Genomic DNA, 21,057 nt, shown 5'->3' with positions numbered 1-21,057 from the left:
TTGGCATTTGGATTTCCCGGCAAACATTGATTTTCGTGACGTCGCGTGCGGGACGCCTCCCTCTGAATCCTATGTCAGCGCTGGTTTGTTTATGAGAAAACGACCTGGTGGTTTTCTGCAAATTTCTTCAACGTTATCGCGTAATTATTAAAATGGCTAACAGATGTATCGTAGGAGGGTGTAGCAACACCAATCTTGATGGGATTAGTACTCATCGTTTCCCAAAAGACCGGACAATGAGAGAGAAATGTGAGCGCTTCGTGCGAGGCACCCGGAAAAATTGGCTACATGCTACAGACTGCAGCATTATTTGCAGTGCTCACTTCACAAGGCCCGACGACTTTGAGAACTATTTGCAGTGTGAAATGGGCTTCGCGAGGCAAGTTGATCTGAAAAAAGACGCAGTTCCATCTGTCAGAATGCCCAAAGCAACACCGTCTCCATCTGTGTCAGCGCCACCAAAGGAGCCAGCCGTGTTCGTCTCCCCTGACAGAAGGCGAAGTGCCGCATCCACTGAGGCCCTCGAAGCCGAGGACCAAGCAGAGCCGAGAAAAAGACCAAGAAAATCGGCAATTCACAAGTTGACTGTTGCCAGGGTAAGAAATAATTCTGATATCTCATTATATTCTTCATCCAAAGGTGAAGTAACATTGCGCTCAGGCGACAATTCCATATTCCAGTGCAAAATCACCAGCTGCTAAACTTGGTCTACACAGGCTGTGCACTGAAACCGTGAAAGCTCGTGCAGCCTGCTGGTGCTTCCGCAGATGACGTCACGGATCTGGCTCCAGACTCTCTTGGGATTTTTCCAGATGCATTTTATTTTTTTTTTCCTGCTGTAGACAGATGGCCTTGTGCAAAATTACCCTTCTGGATGAGTGTGTAAAGGGACATACTTTCATATTTAAAAAAAAAAAAAGAAATTGGTCCAGGATATGCACTTTAAAGGAACAGTCCACCGTACTTCCATAATGAAATATGTTCTTTTCTGAATTGAGACGAGCTGATCCGTACCTCTCCGAGCTTTGCGCGACCTCCCAGTCAGTCAGAAGCGCTGTTACTCCTGTTTACTCCTGTTAGCAATGTAGCTAGGCTCAGTATGGCCAACGGTATTTTTTGGGGCTGTAGTTAGACGCGACCAAACTCTTCCACGTTTTTCCTGTTTACATAGGTTTATATGACCAGTGACATGAAACAAAGTTCAGTTACACAAATTGAAACGTGGCGATTTTCTATGCTATGGAAAGTCCGCACTATAATGACAGGCGTACTAACACCTTCTGCGCGCTTCGACAGCGCATTGATACCGTCACTCCTGAGTGCAGGTATCAATGCGCTGTCGAAGCGCGCAGAAGGTGTTAGTACGCCTGTCATTATAGAGCGGACTTTCCATAGCATAGAAAATCGCCACGTTTCAATTTGTGTAACTGAACTTTGTTTCATGTCACTGGTCATATAAACCTATGTAAACAGGAAAAACGTGGAAGAGTTTGGTCGCGTCTAACTACAGCCCCAAAAAATACCGTTGGCCATACTGAGCCTAGCTACATTGCTAACAGGAGTAAACAGGAGTAACAGCGCGTCTGACTGACTGGGAGGTCGCGCAAAGCTCGGAGAGGTACGGATCAGCTCGTCTCAATTCAGAAAAGAACATATTTCATTATGGAAGTACGGTGGACTGTTCCTTTAATGGGCTTTTTTAATCATGACTACCAAAGACCATTTGTACTTTTTTTTTTTTAAATTTCATCTCAGTCTTTTTGGGAAATGAGTAAGTTTATTATTGCACTGAGGAATAATTTGATATGAAATCAAAACAAGTTCTACAGTTCATTAACATGTCAAGTACTGATGGCTTTTTGCGTTAGGAGCTTCTCTTGCCCAGGACCGAGGTCGCTTGGAGGCCAAAATCGAGGTCCTGACTACTGAGCTGGAGAGCCAGAAAAAACAGAATCAGAGAGACAACGACTCACTAAAGATTAAAACAAAGATAGTGGATGATCAAACGGAGACAATCCGGAAGCTAAAAGAGGTGACTACCCTTCTAGTTTTTAAGGTGGTCAATGTAACCTGTCTTCAGAAACTGCATCAGCTTGTTGTTACCATATTAGGCAGTGCAGGAAAGGGATGAGCAGCTGCGTGCTCTGCGCGAGGAAAACCTGCAGGTTCAGAGAAAGTGCCAGAAGGAGCTGGAGGATGAGATGGTCTCAGCAGCAGAGCTCCGCGATGCCGTGGACAAACTAAGCCTCAGAAAAGATGAGCTCAAGCAACAGCTCCTTGACAAGGAGGCTGAGCTGGATGAGCTCAGAGATACCTACAGGTACTTACACGGTCTAGTATTAGAACGTCATATTACCTAGTTTATTATGTGTTCTGTAGATAACAGACAACAGGTAGCCCTTTTACGATCCCAATTCCAAAAAAGTTGGGACGCTGTGTAAACTGTAAATAAAAACAGAATACGATAGTTCGCAAATCATGGAAACCCTATCTTTCATTGAAAATAGCACAAAGACAGCATATCAAATGTTGAAACTGAGAAATTTTGTTTTTTGGAAAATATATGCTCATTTTGAATTTGATGTCAGCAGCACGTTTCAGAAAAGTTAGGACGGGGCATGTTTACCACTGTGTTGCATCACCTCTACTTTTATCAACACACTGTAAACATTTGGGAACTGAGGAGACCAGTTACTGGAGTTTTGAAAGAGAAATGTTGTCCCATTCTTGCCTGATATCCAATTTCTTTTGCTCAACTGTTCAGGGTCTCCTTTGTCATATTTCACGCTTCATAATTCACCAAATGTTTCAATGGGAGACAGGTCTGGACTGCAGGCAGGCCAGTTTAGCATCTGGACTCTTAATACAGAGCCATGCAGTTTTAATATGTGCTGAAAGCAGTTTGGCATTGTCATGCTGAAAGAAGGAAGGCCTTCCTGAAAAAGATTTTGTCTGGATGGCAGCATATTGCTCTGAAACATGTATATATCATTCAGCATTAATGATGCCTTCCCAGATGTACAAGTTACCCATGTCATGTGCACTAATGCACCGTCATACTATCACAGATGCTGGCTTTTGAACTGTGTACTGGTAACAAGCTGGATGGTCCCTCTCCTCTTTAGCCTGGAGGACATGGTGTCCACGATTTCTAAAAAGAATTTCTACTTTTCAGTCGTCATTCCTCGCGACAATTTTCTACTTCACCTCAGTCCATCATAAAAGAGCTCAGGCCCAGAGGTGGTGGTGGTGTTTTTGGATATTGTTTGTATCTGGTTTTAAATTGCATTTGTGGATGCAGTAATGAACTGTTTTCAGAAAACCATTGTCTGTGAAGTGTTCCTGAGCCCATCCAGTGATTTCCACTACAGACACGTGTCTGCTTTTAATGCAGTGTCTCTTGAGGGCCTGAAGATCACAGGCATCCAGTGTCAGTTTTCAGCCTTGTCTCTTGCATGCAGAGATTTCTCCAGATTCTCTGAATCTTTTAATGATATTATGTACCATAGATGATGTGATCCCCAAATTCTTTGCAATTTTGCATCGAGGAACGTTATTCTTAAATTGTTGAACTGTTTGCCCATGTAGTCCTTCACAGAGCGGTGAACCCCTCCCCATCTTTACTTCTGAGAGACTCCGCCTCTCTGGGATGCTCTTTTTATACCCGGTCATGTTACTGACCTGTTGCCAATAAACCTATTTTTTTTTTAAGCATTACACAACTTTTTCAGTCTTTTGTTACCCTGTCCTAACTTTTCTGAAACGTGTTGCTGACATCAAATTCAAAATGAGCATCTATTTTTCAGAAAACAATAAAATTTCTCAGTTTCAACATTTGGTACCCGGTATGTTGTCTTTGTACCATTTTCAATGAAATATAGGCTTTCCATGATTTTGCAAATTATCACATTTTGTTTTTATTTACAGTTTACACAGCGTGCTGACTTTTTTGGGATTGGGGTCGTAATAAAGGTACATAATTTGACTGCATACTAATTTCAGAACCTTATGCCAATTGTGAAACATGTAAAGTACAGTTGATGTAGTGCTCGAATGCCATATTTGGTGTGACCGAAACCTGAAGACACCTGACTTTGTCATTTGTCTTCGAGGGCAGCGATTTGACGACTGTAAACATGCCTGTAAGTAAACCAAGCTGGGTTCACTTTAAAGGCAGCATATATCACCACATTTACAAGTTAATGACATGTGCCTTAAGGTGGCAGTAATTGGTAGAAGTCTTCAGAAATCCAACTGCCAGTTCCACACTGCCCAGACAGTAACTGACAAGACAGAATTTTGTTGCCTACTTTTTCTTATTTATTTGACATGGACAAAGTGGAGGGCTTGTCAAATATGGTCAAAATAGTCATGGTCTGTCTGGCCTATCTTGCTTTTTCAATTCCAATGTTATGTCGAGCTAACATTACTAATGATTCATTACATGAAACCTGAGACATTCATAACGTTAAGTCGTACTGTATTCAGGTAACGGTAAGCTGTTTTGCAATAAAATAACATCGTGAGAGAAGCCAGCAAGCTTGCTAGCCAACAGCTTACTCACCAGAGGTCTCCAGTTTCTCCATGATGTATTTCAGCGGGTTTATCTTGCTGTCCTTCACATGCCACAAGGTACATCAGACGCCGCCGATCTCTGTTTCTGTAGCCTTCAGCCTCTCGCCTATTACTGTACATAGCTGGAGTTACAGTGGGGGGGTGGGGCGGGGCTGGTCCTCTGCTACTGTGAGAGTTTGACTCCCTACTCACATCTGTATTGCGGCGTCTCACCAGATGGCAGTAGATACCATTTTTTTAATAACGGTCTTTGGTATGACCTCCCGGTCAAAAGGCGGACATGCTAACCGCTAGGCCAACTTGCGGTTATCTTGCTGTGGTGGTTGGACAATGCCTGGGTCCTTATATCGTAGATTTGGGGTTTCTCTTCCCATATCTCAAGCAGGCATTCTTTACATTCCTGGGTCTAGAAACCAGCCATTTTAAATATAAAATCTGTGACCACGTTGAATAACGGACATCTAGTGAACATGACATCAAAGAAAATGATCACGTTGACTTGACATTCCGCACACAAGTATACGCTCCGATATCAAGGGAACATGCTCTCAGAATGTCGTGGTTTGTTGGAAAACAGTGCACGTCGGTCAAACTTTCCACAACGCCACCAAACCTGACTGGACACAAACCGTGTGCGTACGCTGATCCAACAGTTGGTGTCGGTTGGAGGTGTTCAACGTTTTGTGTAGACAATGTACAGCCACCTTTAATGTTGGTTTTACTTAATAGACTCATATCTGTGAAGAATCTCAGTCATCCAGGTGCATAGTAATCTGTGATTGGTAGAAGAGAGCAACTGGACTTGCTTGAAGATTCTTGAAAACGTTTCGCCTCTCATCCTAAAGGCATCCTCAGTTCTGTCTGACTAATAGGGAGTATCCAGTATTTATCCTCTCATGGATCATCATAGAATCCGAATCAGAATGCTGATGGCTGCATTGTAGGTGGCTGATAGATGTCATAGACACCCACCTCTGTTCAGTGATGGTCGTTCCAGGTTGACAAAAATGAACGATCCTCTCTGGCCAAGATGTCTGCCAGTTTTCTGGAAGTCCTCTCATACTCCCGCACCAGTCGAAGGGATCTCATCCCAAAGTGCGTAGAAACATATCTGTGAAGATATTCAGTCGTCCAGGTACATAGTAATCTGTGATTGGTAGAAGAGAGCAACTGGACTTGCTATGTACCTGGATGACTGAGAATCTTCACAGACATGTTTCTACGCACTTTGGGATGAGATCCCTTCGACTGGTGCGGGAGTATGAGAGGACTTCCAGAAAACTGGCAGACATCTTGGCCAGAGAGGATCGTTCATTTTTGTCAACCTGGAACGACCATCATTGAACAGAGGTGGGTGTCTATGACATCTATCAGCCACCTACAATGCAGCCATCAGCATTCTGATTCGGATTCTATGATGATCCATGAGAGGATAAATACTGGATACTCCCTATTAGACAGACAGAACTGAGGATGCCTTTAGGATGAGAGGCGAAACGTTTTCAAGAATCTTCAAGCAAGTTCAGTTGCTCTCTTCTACCAACCACAGATTACTTAATAGACTCATACTTAGCTACCTGAGCCAAACAGGATCGTACACTGACTGGTAAATGTTCTCGAAAAAGAGGAATCTAGCATAAACTAATATGAGCTTTTACATTTCCATTCCTATGCCACTGTAATATTCATACAAATTTAGTTGAAATATATCTTTTATTTCCTTTTCAGATGGTACTGCATACTGCCATATAGTTATGACTTTGATGTTTCTGTAAATGTTCTGTAGACAAAGCGTTTTCCAAAATATTATTTGTGAGCCTTTGAATGTAATTTCTTCTATAATAATCATTCAGGGTAATGATTGTTTTTATATTATTTTTCAGTGGGTTAATCAGTGGCGGCTCCTGAATTTTTTTTCAGGGGGGGCAGTTTTCCCCCGTTATGTCTACACGGACCGTAAATGTCCACAGGACTGAAGTAAATTGACCTAGGTAGCAAATCAATTGGCTGAACTTGTTTTTGCCTGGTAAATTCAGATATCAATATAGACAATATCTCTTCTCTCCACTAGGTGGCAACACTAAACAAGTTAAAGGTGGCAAACTAGACCCACCCGCCTAGTGCCAAAAATATTTTTGCCTACGAGTGGCAAATATTCACATTTAGTCTGGCTTGCCAGGCTAAAACTAAGGAAGATTCATTGTGAAGCCTTCAAAGCAAAACATTTGGCATCACAATCAATTAATATTACATTACTCATTTATTTTCTCATATTATTCCAGTATTCTATAATAAGTAGACACAAATTCTTAATTATAAACATTCTAATTTCTTCAATTCTAAAGAATGCAATTAAAGTGGCAGGATATAAATCCAAAACAAGTGTTTATTTAAGTTTTGAAAAAGATGAAGAAAAGCATAACCATCAAACAAATGTTCAGCTTATGTGTTTTTTATATGGAATTGCACCATTTTAACAACAAATAATTCTAAATAAATTCTGCAGTTTTTTTCCCAAGAATTCCTCCAGAAAGCCATGCCTTAAAAGGAAATTTCAAGTATTACAAGCATGTCAATGAACACAAAAGGCTTTAGTTATTTAGCTATACACACACAAGGTTACACAAGGTTTTGTAGTCAGTGCAACTTGGCTTAACAAGTTGGAAAAAAGGTAAGGTGCTGCTGGCTCCAATGAACACGTACTGTACGATATATAAAAACTGAAAATATGCTTAATTTACACCAAGTCAGAGAGAACTTGAGGCTACTGAAATATTCCAAGCATGGCAATGTTAAACTGCCATTGGTAAAACAAAAACATGGCAATGTTAAACTGCCATTGGTAACACACACACACAAACAACTTTTGCCTAGTAAATTCAAATATCAGATATCACTGTACCGTCTGCTGTGCTACTTCCAGGGTGGAAGAGAACGCAAGGGGAGCAAAAAAGAGCATTGACTACATCACAGCCAGCTAGCCAAGTTTTCCGGTGGTACCAGTTCTTGTTAAAACCTCTTGAGCAGGTCTTCTCCCCCTTCGTAGACACTTGCTTGATGTTTAAATTCGGTCTAGGAGGTCCTAGCTGTTTGATTGCCGTTTTCTCCTCATTGGTACGACGACTAAAGGGAACTTCTTTCAGAGACGCTATCGTATTGTTGCACTCAACACTCGCCGCCATCTTCATAGAATGTTCACACATTTCCCGTGCAAGTTGCGTTTTCCAGCCCAAAATTATGTTCAAAACCCGCCAAAATGCACTTAAAACCAATCTGGCAACACTTGCGCGGTGCAACAGGCGTATGACGTAAGCACGCTGCTTGTTCGAGCACATAAAACCTAATAGAAAATGCATTGGGAGCGTGATTTTCGAAAAAAACGTACGTACCATTACTGTCAATGGGAGATTTTGGGGCAAATCTGAACCTGACAGAAATCGCCCCAAAAGGGCGTGGCTACACCAGGTGCGACCTTAGCCTGATTGGACAATGACATTACTGTTGGTAGTAGGAGTAGATAAAAAAAAAAAATCTCCCTCCCTGTTTGGGAGTGCGTCGCCCAAATCGCCCCTATTAACGAGCCGCCAGTGGGGTTAATATAGTGTTCAGCTGTCCTATAACTAGAGCTGGTCAACTTTAGATTAATTACCTTTACTTTATTCCAGTTTCAATCACTTAGACTGCTGTCAAACTCAAGTCACAGAGTTCCTGGTTTCAAACTTGATTGAAAAGTACAATGCGCATGTCTCCGCTAATAGAGTGGCGGCTACAATTATCGACACCTTAACGACCTTTGGGCCGTTGCAAAAGTAGAAAAGCCTTTCAGTACGTAAATTGTGCATGAATAGTTACTCAAACTTCCACTGGGAAAAAAACGAGTTGATTCCTGATTACTTAGCGTATCAGATCACGTGACACCGTTCCACAGTCATCGACACCTTTGTCCAGAGTTATCGACACCGTTCAACATCCAGATGATTATTTATTTAAAAAAAATTACTTGGTATGTGGTATTAAATTACCAAAACATAGTTTTTATTTAAAATTTCTTTTACATAGACTTATATTTAGTACAAAATATCTTTTATATAAATATATTGTCGGTGCTTTATGTAAACAAGGAAGTAATTATGATGCTTGTAAACAAATGAACTGATAATGTTTAACCTGTCAGAAAATCTTTTTGTTCCACTTTCTAAGTATTTTTGTAGATCACATTTTGTTAATCATTCGTCGTTGTTTGTATTAATTTCTAGTTTTGTTGTTTACCAATAAATGCCAACAGGCAATTGATATTGTAACCACATGAACATCCAGGTCAAAGGTCGCAGGTCATTCCTCGACCCAAAACTGTATGAAATGTCGACTGATATTGTAATATGTGGTAGATATTTACAATAAACTGGAAAAAAAAAAGTGCTGAATGGAATAGAAAAATCTGAATATTTCAAGCATGTAATATTTTTATATGCTAGGAATTTAATTCTGGTCGAATTCTGTTTATTGCAACAGGATTCCAAACACACTATAAACATTCCATTCTGTTCTGAATCAGAAAAAAAAAAATCACAGCACTTTTTTTTTTTTTTAAAGTACTTCATCTACTTCAACAACGTTACACAAAGGTCGATCCATAACAGCTGTAAATGTCCCTTAATTCCACAGGGTGTCGATAATGGTGGACACCGGTGAAAGTGATCACTGTTATCGGCACCTCACGTGATTCTCAAACGCGCGTTTAGATACAAAATGGCGACTGTCAAATGAAAGAGTAAGAAACAAAGTAGGTTTCGACAAGGAGATCATGAAATATCGGCGAATTTGAGAAGTAAAAACACGTCCATGATCTTTCCACCATGCTTACCTGCGATGATAACGCCAGGGTTTTCCTCAAATTGCTGATCGTGCTAAAAAAAAAATTCCATCTCGGGTAATGAGCTGTGTCATCAGACCACAAGATCAAAGGGTGAAGGGGGTCTTCCGGTTGATTAATTAACCAATAATAACTGTTGTAACTGAAACTCACCTTTTGTAAAATTATTTTTTTATTGATAAATCTGAGGGCGGCACGGTGGTGTAGTGGTTAGCACTGTCGCCTCACAGCAAGAAGGTCCGGGTTCGAGCCCCGTGGCCGGCGAGGGCCTTTCTGTGCGGAGTTTGCATGTTCTCCCCGTGTCCACGTGGGTTTCCTCCGGGTGCTCCGGTTTCCCCCACAGTCCAAAGACATGCAGGTTAGGTTAACTGGTGACTCTAAATTGACCGTAGGTGTGAATGTGAGTGTGAATGGTTGTCTGTGTCTATTGCCGCTTTTCCACTACAAACGTGGCTGAGCCGTGCCGTGCTGAGTCGAGCTGAGTGGGGCTGTTGGAGTTGCATTTCGACTACAACCGCGCTGAACCGTGCTGGCTGGAAGTGGGTGGACACATTGGGTGGAGTTAGCGAAAGTGGGTGGACGTCACGTGATGTCGTTAGGCGGCGCAAACAGTGACATCAGTGAGCTTTTAAGCGGCAGTCTCACGACCCGGATAGTAAACAATAAACATGGAGGACATGGAGTCGTTAGTGTTGCTGGTCTTGGTGCTGTGGCTTGTCGTCACCGACAACGCCAACAGATACTGGCAAGAGCGTATAGATGAGGCGAGGCGCATAAGGCTTCAGAAATTCTCGTAATTCGTAATTCTTCTTCTTCCGGGTTTGCGGTGTTTACAGATCCCAGCGTGCTCGTGGGGCGTGTGTGGGCATGTGAGGACACTCCTCCTCACCAATCAGTGCACAGGGGAGTGTCTCCTCACGCCCCTAGCCCCACTCGGCTCGGTTTGGCTCGCTTCAGCCCCACTCCAAAATCGTGCGAGTTTTGGGTGCTGAGTAAGGCTGAAGCGAGCTGAGTCGTGCTGCTCTGAGGTAGTCGAAATGCAAGCCGTGTCGGGCTGAAGTGAGCTGAAAAAGGGTAGTGGAAAAGGGCCATATGTGTCAGCCCTGTGATGACCTGGCGACTTGTCCAGGGTGTACCCCGCCTTTCGCCCGTAGTCAGCTGGGATAGGCTCCAGCTTGCCCGCGACCCTGTAGAACAGGATAAAGTGGCTACAGATAATGAGATGAGATGGTAACTCTGAAAAGGTGTTGATAATTGTAGCCGCTGCTCTAGCATGAATATTGTATTTTGTAGTGTTTCTAGCTAGAGACAACATCCGTGTTGTAAATAGCCCACAGCAGGAATGAACCCAAGTGAACCAGCAACAGTACTTGCATTTTAAAATGAGCTTGCCACTTGAAATTTCAAGTGTAATCGAGGTGACGTTAGAGAAGAGTTATACAAGTGTTGTGCTCCAATCAAGCTCTGAGAAAAGACCCTTCAAATTCTTGAAGTACGTGTCCAAATAAATCTTTTCCACTTAATAATGCGACTGTGTATAATTTTTCTCAGATGAGGTCACGGCAAAAATGGCAACATCCTCAACTCGGTCAGCGTGCTGTCATTGATTTGAATGAACAATAACAAAATGTGCACTTTCACATATCATGCCATGCTGTTTACTACACATGAGCTTGCTGAAAGACTGTTAAAACTCTGTGCTTTCTGAAGTTTATTTTGGATGGCTCTTAGTAAATAGCTTTTCTTATTTTGTTTTGCTTTGTGTCGATACCAAAAAGTACTTCTTGAATTGTCGTGTGAGCACATACTGTATCATGAAAACCACTGATATTTTCAATAGCCATACTACAGTGGTGCTTGAAAGTTTGTGAACCCTTTAGAATTTTCTATATTTCTGCATATGACCTAAAACGTCATCAGATTTTCACACAAGTCCTAAAAGTAGATAAAGAGAACCCAGTTAAACAAATGAGACAAAATATTATACTTGGTCATTTGTTTATTGAGGAAAATGATCCAATATTACATATCTGTGAGTGGCAAAAGTATGTGAACCTCTAGGATTAGCAGTTAATTTGAAGGTGAAATTAGTCTCAGGTGTTTTCAATCAATGGGATGACAATCAGGTGTGAGTGGGCACCCTGTTTTATTTAAAGAACAGGGATCTATCAAAGTCTGATCTTCACAACACGTGTTTGTGGAAGTGTATCATGGCACGAGCAAAGGAGATTTCTGAGGACCTCAGAAAAAGTGTTGTTGATGCTCATCAGGCTGGAAAAGGTTACAAAACCATCTCTAAAGAGTTTGGACTCCGCCAATCCACAGTCAGACAGATTGTGTACAAATGGAGGAAATTCAAGACCATTGTTCCCCTCCCCAGGAGTGGTCGACCAACAAAGATCACTCCAAGAGCAAGGTGTGTAATAGTCAGTGAGGTCACAAAGGACCCCAGGGTAACTTCTAAGCAACTGAAGGCCTCTCTCACATTGGCTAATGTTAATGTTCATGAGTCCACCATCAGGAGAACACTGAACAACAATGGTGTGGATGGCAGGGTTGCAAGGAGAAAGCCACTGCTCTCCAAAAAGAACATTGCTGCTCATCTGCAGTTTGCTAAAGATCACGTGGACAAGCCAGAAGGCTATTGGAAAAATGTTTTGTGGACAGATGAGACCAAAATGGAACTTTTTGGTTTAAATGAGAAGCGTTGTTTGGAGAAAGGAAAACACTGCATTCCAGCATAAGAACCTTATCCTATCTGTGAAACATGGTGGTGGTAGTATCATGGTTTGGGCCTGTTTTGCTGCATCTGGTCCAGGACGGCTTGCCATCATTGATGGAACCATGAATTCTGAATGATACCAGTGAATTCTAAAGGAAAATGTCAGGACATCTGTCCATGAACTGAATCTCAAGAGAAGGTGGGTCATGCAGCAAGACAACGACCCTAAGCACACAAGTCATTCTACCAAAGAATGGTTAAAGAAGAATAAAGTTAATGTTTTGGAATGTCCAAGTCAAAGTCCTGACCTTAATCCAATGGAAATGCTCTGGAAGGACCTGAAGCGAGCAGTTCACATGAGGAAACCCACCAACATCCCAGAGTTGAAGCTGTTCTGTACGGAGGAATGGGCTAAAATTCCTCCAAGCCGGTGTGCAGGACTGATCAACAGTTACTGGAAGCGTTTAGTTGCAGTTATTGCTGCACAAGGGGGGTCACACCAGATACTGAAAGCAAAGGTTCACATACTTTTGCCACTCACAGATATGTAATATTGGATCATTTTCTTCAATAAATAAATGACCAAGTATAATATTTTTGTCTCATTTGTTTAACTGGGTTCTCTTTATCTACTTTTAGGGCTTGTGTGAAAATCTGATGATGTTTTAGGTCATATTTATGCAGAAATATAGACAATTCTAAAGGGCTCACAAACTTTCAAGCACCACTGTATAACAATAGCACTAACAGCAGCTGTTTTCTTCAAACCATGTCAGTGCCTCGAGTCACAAGTGGCAGGAAAAAGCGGACCTGCTGACCAAACTGGAGTGCCAGGTGAAGCGTATGAAGGAGGGCTTCGATGCCAAAGAGAAAGCGCTACTAGAAGAAAGGGATAAAACCACCCGAGCACACAAGTAAGACCAAAGAGATGAGTGACAGTTACACAATAAAGTCCGTATCCCCAGAGTACTGTTCTGACAACTTATCAATTGTTTCCATTCAGGGCAGCAGTTGAGAAACTTCATTGTGTGGACGACGCTTTCCGTAGACAGCTGGAGTCCCTGCAGGCTTCCCATCAGGCTGAGCTGCTCCGACTGGCTAATGACAAACAGAAACAAATAGAACAGGCCAATCAGAGGGTATACAAGAACTTGTAAACATTTGTCAGCTATAAAGTGATTACTATTTAATTTCCAATCATATAATTCTCAGGGATGAGAGTTTTCCACTTTTCGGCGGATTTCCGCTTTTTCTGAGTAAAAAGCGACCTTTCTATATTATGCCAAATCCGTTGAGAAATTTTTTTTTTAAATTAATTTCGGGGGGTTGGGGTATGTTCCTTCATGCTGTTCAAACTTTAACTCCAACGATGTTTACACATTATTTGTAAGTCGCCATCTTTAGTCTCGTTTAATCTCATTGAATGTGATGTAAAATTCGTGTTATCTACATTATTGGTCAAAACATCGATGTCGAGACCATAATAGCCAATCAAAACAGTTTTTACAAAGACACCCACATCCGCTTTCTTTTATCAAAACTTACACGTTTGTGAGCTGCGTATCAAAAATACGCTCCTCTAATCAGTGTTTTTTCTCAAGATGCCAAATACGATTGACAAGCGAGATGAAGCGAAGGTACGTGAAATTGATGCTGGTATAAAAAACAAGTTTAGCAAAGCAAAAGGAACGCAAGAGAGGAGTGTGAGAGAGAGCCAGGTTAGAGCATGTAAAAACACAGGAGGAGCTGGCTAATGAAAGAAAAAGGGGAAAAAAGAGAGGACTGATGAGCTTTTGGCTTTGGCCAAGAAGCTGAAGTCTAAATGATCCAATGAAAATGTATTTCAAAAATAACTGGGAACTGTAAACAACTTAACTGTAATAAGTGTAAATAGACATTTTCCTTTTGAAGAAAACATACAAGTGATGTGGACAATAAGATAGACAGTCCCCATAAAATATGCATTTGTTTGATTCAGTACATTGAATATATAATAATTTGAATTATAGCTGACAGTGTTAACTGTATAACTTTAAAGTTTAAATAGACATTGTGAAGAAATCATATACAGTGGGGCAAAAAAGTATTTAGTCAGCCACCAATTGTGCAAGTTCTCCCACTTAAAAAGATGAGAGAGGCCTGTAATTTTCATCATAGGTACACTTCAACTATGAGAGACAGAATGGGGGAAAGAATCCAGGAAATCACATTGTAGGATTTTTAATGAATTAATTGGTAAATTCCTCGGTAAAATAAGTATTTGGTCACCTACAAACAAGCAAGATTTCTGGCTCTCACAGACCTGTAACTTCTTCTTTAAGAGGCTCCTCTGTCCTCCACTCGTTACCTGTATTAATGGCACCTGTTTGAACTCGTTATCAGTATAAAAGACACCTGTCCACAACCTCAAACAGTCACACTCCAAACTCCACTATGGCCAAGACCAAAGAGCTGTCAAAGGACACCAGAAACAAAATTGTAGACCTGCACCAGGCTGGGAAGACTGAATCTGCAATAGGTAAGCAGCTTGGTGTGAAGAAATCAACTGTGGGAGCAATTATTAGAAAATGGAAGACATACAAGACCACTGATAATCTCCCTCGATCTGGGGCTCCACGCAAGATCTCACCCCGTGGGGTCAAAATGATCACAAGAACGGTGAGCAAAAATCCCAGAACCACACGGGGGGACCTAGTGAATGACCTGCAGAGAGCTGGGACCAAAGTAACAAAGGCTACCATCAGTAACACACTATGCCGCCAGGGACTCAAATCCTGCAGTGCCAGACGTGTCCCCCTGCTTAAGCCAGTACATGTTCAGGCCCGTCTGAAGTTTGCTAGAGAGCATTTTGATGATCCAGAAGAGGATTGGGAGAATGTCATATGGTCAGATGAAACCAAAATAGAACTTTTTGGTAAAAACTCAACTTGTCGTGTTTGGAGGAGAAAGAATGCTGAATTGCATCCAAAGAACACCATACCTACTGTGAAGCATGGGGGTGGAAACATCATGCTTTGGGGCTGTTTTTCTGCAAAGGGACCAGGACAACTGATCCGTGTAAAGGAAAGAATGAATGGGGCCATGTATCGTGAGATTTTGAGTGAAAACCTCCTTCCATCAGCAAGGGCATTGAAGATGAAACGTGGCTGGGTCTTTCAGCATGACAATGATCCCAAACACACCGCCCGGGCAACGAAGGAGTGGCTTCGTAAGAAGCATTTCAAGGTCCTGGAGTGGCCTAGCCAGTCTCCAGATCTCAACCCCATAGAAAATCTTTGGAGGGAGTTGAAAGTCCGTGTTGCCCAGCGACAGCCCCAAAACATCACTGCTCTAGAGGAGATCTGCATGGAGGAATGGGCCAAAATACCAGCAACAGTGTGTGAAAACCTTGTGAAGACTTACAGGAAACATTTAACCTCTGTCATTGCCAACAAAGGGTATATAACAAAGTATTGAGATGAACTTTTGTTATTGACCAAATACTTATTTTCCACCATAATTTGCAAATAAATTCTTTAAAAATCAGACAATGTGATTTTCTGGATTTTTTTTTTCTCATTCTGTCTCTCATAGTTGAGGTATACCTATGATGAAAATTACAGGCCTCTCATCTTTTTAAGTGGGAGAACTTGCACAATTGATGACTGACTAAATACTTTTTTGCCCTACTGTACAAGTAATGTGGACATTAGGAAAAGGTCAGTTTCCATAACATATGAATGTTTTTATTTAATTCAATATATTGAATATATGAAAATTTGAATTATTAATGGAACTGTAAATAGCTATGGATTTTAATCGACATTTTTTAGAAAAACAAGTGATATTGACAGTGAGTAATAACCAGTCCCCATAAAATGTAGATATTATTTTGAATTAATGCAATGCACATATTGATTTTGATGCATATTGTTCTATATAATAGTGTTTTTATTTCAATAAGTATTAAAATAGGCATCAGGTGTTTTAATTAACTACTGCTCAGATTGCAGGAAATAGGGTGTGCAAGGTCTCATTTTGAAAAAAAATTCCCAGGGGGTGTCCCCCCGGACCCCCCCCCCCCCCCCCCCCATTACAGATTTTCTGCTTTTTTTCATCAGCACCCACTCTCATCCCTGAATTCTAGTTCTTCAGTGTATGGCAACATTAGGTAGATCTCAGGAATTATTTAGGGCACTTTCACATCTGCAGTGTTGAGTCTGTTTGAATCTGGTGGGTTTTTTTCCCCCCCCTCTTAGTGCAGGTTGTTGTAGGCAGGTGAAAACACAGCACTCTGACCAAAATAATTGGTCCAGAACTGTCCAAGAGGTCACGTCCTTGAAGTACCAGATCGACTCTAAATGGCTAAACTGAGATGTGAGGACAGAGCTGTAGTGCTGCAGAAATGCCATGTGTTCTGGAGATTTGGCTCAGCAAAGAAAAGGAGAGAATGCTGGACATGATACGAAATGGTTTATACTAGTTATTTATAACTAGTGCCAGTAATTTTCCTGTAGGTTTCCTCAGCGTTTCCGGGACACACGGGATCTATAGCGATCCGATCCAAGATAAAGCTGTTACTGAAAAAGGATGAATGAATTTAATTTGCGTCTGCAGCATGTTTTCTGTGCTCGGGTGATTTACTTGATTTCTACATGCAATTGGCGAAGATTTATTTAGCTTTCGGACCAGTGAATGAAAAAAATTTACAAGCATGTTTTCTGCAAGGGTATATATCCATTGTCCTTATTTACTCCTCTGCAAATAATTTTTTTGGTTTATGTCAGTAGTGTTGTCGAGTCACTAAACCTCGAGTCTGAGTCCAGTCTTGAGTCCCCAGTGTTCAAGTCTGAGTCATTTTGAGTCAAGTCTGAGAACAAGACTCCAACCGCACCATTTGACGGCGGCTGTTTCAGCACCATTAACATTAGTTTGTTCCTGAACATGACGTATGAACAGGTGAATGTGCTTCTCTTTATCAGGGAGTGCGAAGTATTCTGTCAGAGATGGTTGGGAGATGGATGTAAGTGCAGAAGGTGTTTATTAATACAAGTGAAGACGGTAAACAATCCAGAACGGCAGGCAAAATCGTAAAACAGTGAAACAGGCAATAGGTCGAGCGAGGCACAAACAGGCTACCGTAGACTCGGCAGAATCAAAGACGAGAAACAGGAAATCAGGGATCAGGAAACCAAACAAGGAAATAAGGCTGAATAATGTGTCAGCAATGCAACTCAATACTTCGCAAAGCAAGACTGTTTTTCTATATTGGCACGCTGATTGCGCCTTAATCCAGTACAGGCGCGAGTCATTTACAGCGCGCCCGAGAGTCTATCTGACTTCACGTGCCGATGTGCGCAGGTGTGACACTCTTGCACGAAATTGGTACAAAAATTAATGAAGATATAAATATTTTATGCCAAATTATTATGGCATGTTACAAAAAATAAAGAGAAAATCCGAGTCCTCGTCTCCAACTTACGAGTCCGAATGCAGTTAATGCACAAGTCCGAGTCATCAGTGCTCGAGTCCAAGTCAAGTCACGAGTCCTTAAAATTAGGGCACGAGTCAGACTCAATTCCGAGTTCTGGACTCAAAGTACTACAAGCCTGGTTGATGTACACTATATTGCCAAAAGTATTTGCTCACCTGCCTTGACTCACATATGAGCTTAAGTGACATCCCATTCCTAATCCATAGGGTTCAATATGACGGTCCACCCTTTGCAGCTAGAACAGCTTCAACTCTTCTGGGAAGGCTGTCCACAAGGTTTAGGAGTGTTTATATGGGAATTTTTGACCATTCTTCCAGAAGCGCATTTGTGAGGTCACACACTGATGTTGGACGAGAAGGCCTGGCTCTCAGTCTCCGCTCTAATTCATCCCAAAGGTGTTCTATCGGGTTGAGGTCAGGACTCTGTGCAGGCCAGTCAAGTTCATCCACACCAGACCCTGTCATCCACGTCTTTATGGACCTTGCTTTGTGCACTGGTGCACAGTCATGTTGGAAGAGGAAGGGGCAGCTCCAAACTGTAAAAACAGTCTGCATGCCGAGGTGCTTGATTTTATACACCTGTGGCCATGGAAGTGATTGGAACACCTGATTCTGATAATTTGGATGGGTGAGCAAATACTTTTGGCAATATAGTGTATTTATGCACAGTGTTCAACCAAATGGCAGATAAACCAAAAGGATCCATTTTATACTGATTCAGACTCTACAAATGGAACAATAGGTGTGAATGTGCCCTAGTTCAACAAGTGGATAAGTCAGAGTAGGCATGTTGATCTGAGGCAGAAGTAATGCTGATGCTGCATTTATAACCCTGAGATAATGATTAAGTGTGAAGTCCGGTCTGTTTTTGTATAAAAAATATACAGTGCTGAGCGTAAATGAGTGCACCCCCTTTGAAAAGTAACATTTTAAGCATCTCAATGAACACGAACAATTTACAAAATGCTGACAAGACAAAGTTTAATATCACATCTGTTTAACTTATAACGGGAAAGTAAGGTTAATAATATAACTTAGATTACACATTTTTCAGTTTTACTCAAATTAGGGTGGTGCAAAAATGAGTACACCCCACAACAAAAACTACTACATCTAGTACTTTGTATGGCCTCCATGATTTTTAATGACAGCACCAAGTCTTCGAGGCATGGAATGAACAAGTTGGCGACATTTTGCAACATCGATCTTTTTCCATTCTTCAACAATGACCTCTTTTAGTGACTGGATGCTGGATGGAGAGTGATGCTCAACTTGTCTCTTCAGAATTCCCCAAAGAAAATAATTTCTTTCCACCACAAAGGTGAAGGCTACAAGAAGATCAGCAAAGCTTTACTTATCAGTCAGAATACTGCAGCAAAAGTGGTACAAAAATTTAAAGATGGAACTGCAACCATCTCACAGAGACGTCCAGGTCGTCCACGGAAGTTAACACCTCGACAGGAGCGTCTTCTGATGAGAAGGGTTGAAGAAAATCGGCATGCAAGTTCACTGCAGTTATCTAAAGAAGTAGAAAGCCAAACTGGGGTGACTATTTCCCGTGACACAATACGGCGTACACTGCAGAGGAATGGCATGCATGGATGCCGTCCACGAAAGAAGCCTCTCCTAAAGCCCAGGTACAAAAAAGCCCGCCTAGAGTTTGCCAGGGCCCATGCTGACAAAGATGAAGACTACTGGGACTCTATACTCTGGAGTGATGAGACCAAGATAAATGTTTTTGGAACTGATGGCGTCAAAACTGTATGGCGTCGCAAAGGTGAGGAATCCAAAGAAAAATGCACGGTGCCTACAATGAAACATGGTGGTAGCAGTGTCCTTATGTGGGGCTGCATGAGTGCTGCTGGTGTCGGGGAGCTGCATTTCATTGACGGCATCATGAATTCACAGACGTATTGCTCTATACTGAAAGTGAAGATGCTACCATCACTCCGTGCCCTTGGTCGTCGTGCACTTTTCCAACATGACTAAACACACATCTAAGGCCACTGTTGGATTTCTGAAGAAGAACAGGGTGAAAGTGATTCAGTGGCCAAGTACGTCTCCTGATCTGAACCCAATCGAACACCTATGGGGAATTCTGAAGAGACAAGTTGAGCATCACTCTCCATCCAGCATCCAGTCACTAAAAGAGGTCATTGTTGAAGAATGGAAAAAGATTGATGTTGCAAAATGTCGCCAACTTGTTCATTCCATGCCTAGAAGACTTGGTGCTGTCATTAAAAATCATGGAGGCCATACAAAGTACTAGATGTAGTAGTTTTTTCTTGTGGGGTGTACTCATTTTTGCACCACCTGAATTTGAGTAAAACTGAAAAATGTGTAATCTAAGTTATATTATTAACCTTACTTTCCCGTTATAAGTTAAACAGATGTTATATTAAACTTTGTCCTGTCAACGTTTTGGAAATTGTGTTCATTGAGATGTTGTTTAAAATGTTACTTTTCAAAGGGGGTGCACTCATTTACGCTCAGAACTGTATGTATGTATATATTCAGGACTTGTGTGATCTTTTACTGTGCAGTGAGAACACAAGAAACAGATTAACTTAGTTTTGCTTCATTTGAAAGCGAGTTTGTAAGTTCACTTTAAATCTGGATCTTTTTACACTCCGATCTGATCAACTATTTATAGCCTACTTGTTAAATGTACTCTGCCCTCTTGATGTGTTTTTCCACAGGTGCTCCAGGTCGAGGATGAGATGAGGCAGCTGCTGGAAGAAACCGAGAGCAACAAAATGGCAATGGAGGAGAAAATAAGACGCCTCACCAGTGTGCTTAAAGACTTCTAACCAAATAATTCTCTTTTTAAAATAAACATTGTAAAATACGTACATCAGGACCCTTCTTGTCTGTTGGATATCTGAAGTATATCGTTTTAGAAAAAAGGGTACTATGCACTGTATAGTACTGTACCTCAGCACTGGGGTGACTCTCATAAGGGAACACCTTTTGTACCTTTATACTGTAGGTGTCTTTTATAGCTTTGCTCTAAAAAGTCATTAGGGCCCATTTAACAGTTTTTCCACGAAATTAACCTCCTAGGGCTTAGCGGTCACATGCGTGGACAGCACTTTATGGAAATTCGGAACAAGAATCCACATATGTGGACGTACTTTTTCTCTAAAAGTACATCTTATCAAAAGATGATGCTTAGTTTTTATTCTAATCAGGTTCTAATAAGCCCAAATAGCAAAGAGAAATAAAAAATGCATGTAAAAAAACAGCTTGGGCCTTAGGAGGTTAAAGCTGTGTTCACACTTATACCGGTACGATAGTGGTATAACTGTATCGATACAAAGTATACCGGTACAGTTTAGTGCATCTGTCCACACTAGCGAGAAACGTTTGCGGTTTTCTTTCACGGTAGTTGAAATGCGCGTGCGCGAAATGTTTC

General features: G+C 41.5%; 1 protein-coding gene across 3 annotated transcripts in view; it reads left to right on the top strand.

Moving 5' to 3' along the window:
* lrrcc1 (leucine rich repeat and coiled-coil centrosomal protein 1) overlaps positions 1 to 20,494 on the top strand; it is an 89,967-nt gene extending 69,473 nt beyond the window's left edge. For all 3 annotated transcript variants that reach the window (XM_060932244.1, XM_060932234.1, XM_060932251.1), the window contains 5 exons: positions 1,869 to 2,032; positions 2,112 to 2,320; positions 12,947 to 13,084; positions 13,174 to 13,309; positions 20,342 to 20,494. In XM_060932244.1, coding sequence (XP_060788227.1) covers positions 1,869 to 2,032; positions 2,112 to 2,320; positions 12,947 to 13,084; positions 13,174 to 13,309; positions 20,342 to 20,452 — 758 coding nt within the window. In that variant the 3' untranslated portion in view covers positions 20,453 to 20,494. The remainder of the gene's footprint in view (positions 1 to 1,868; positions 2,033 to 2,111; positions 2,321 to 12,946; positions 13,085 to 13,173; positions 13,310 to 20,341) is intronic.
* The last annotated feature ends 563 nt before the right edge of the window (positions 20,495 to 21,057 follow it).

This window comes from Neoarius graeffei, chromosome 1, assembly GCF_027579695.1.
Source record: "Neoarius graeffei isolate fNeoGra1 chromosome 1, fNeoGra1.pri, whole genome shotgun sequence".
Classification (NCBI taxonomy): domain Eukaryota; kingdom Metazoa; phylum Chordata; class Actinopteri; order Siluriformes; family Ariidae; genus Neoarius; species Neoarius graeffei.
The sequence above is the reverse complement of the archived record's forward strand: the minus strand, read 5'-3'. Positions and strand labels throughout refer to the sequence as shown.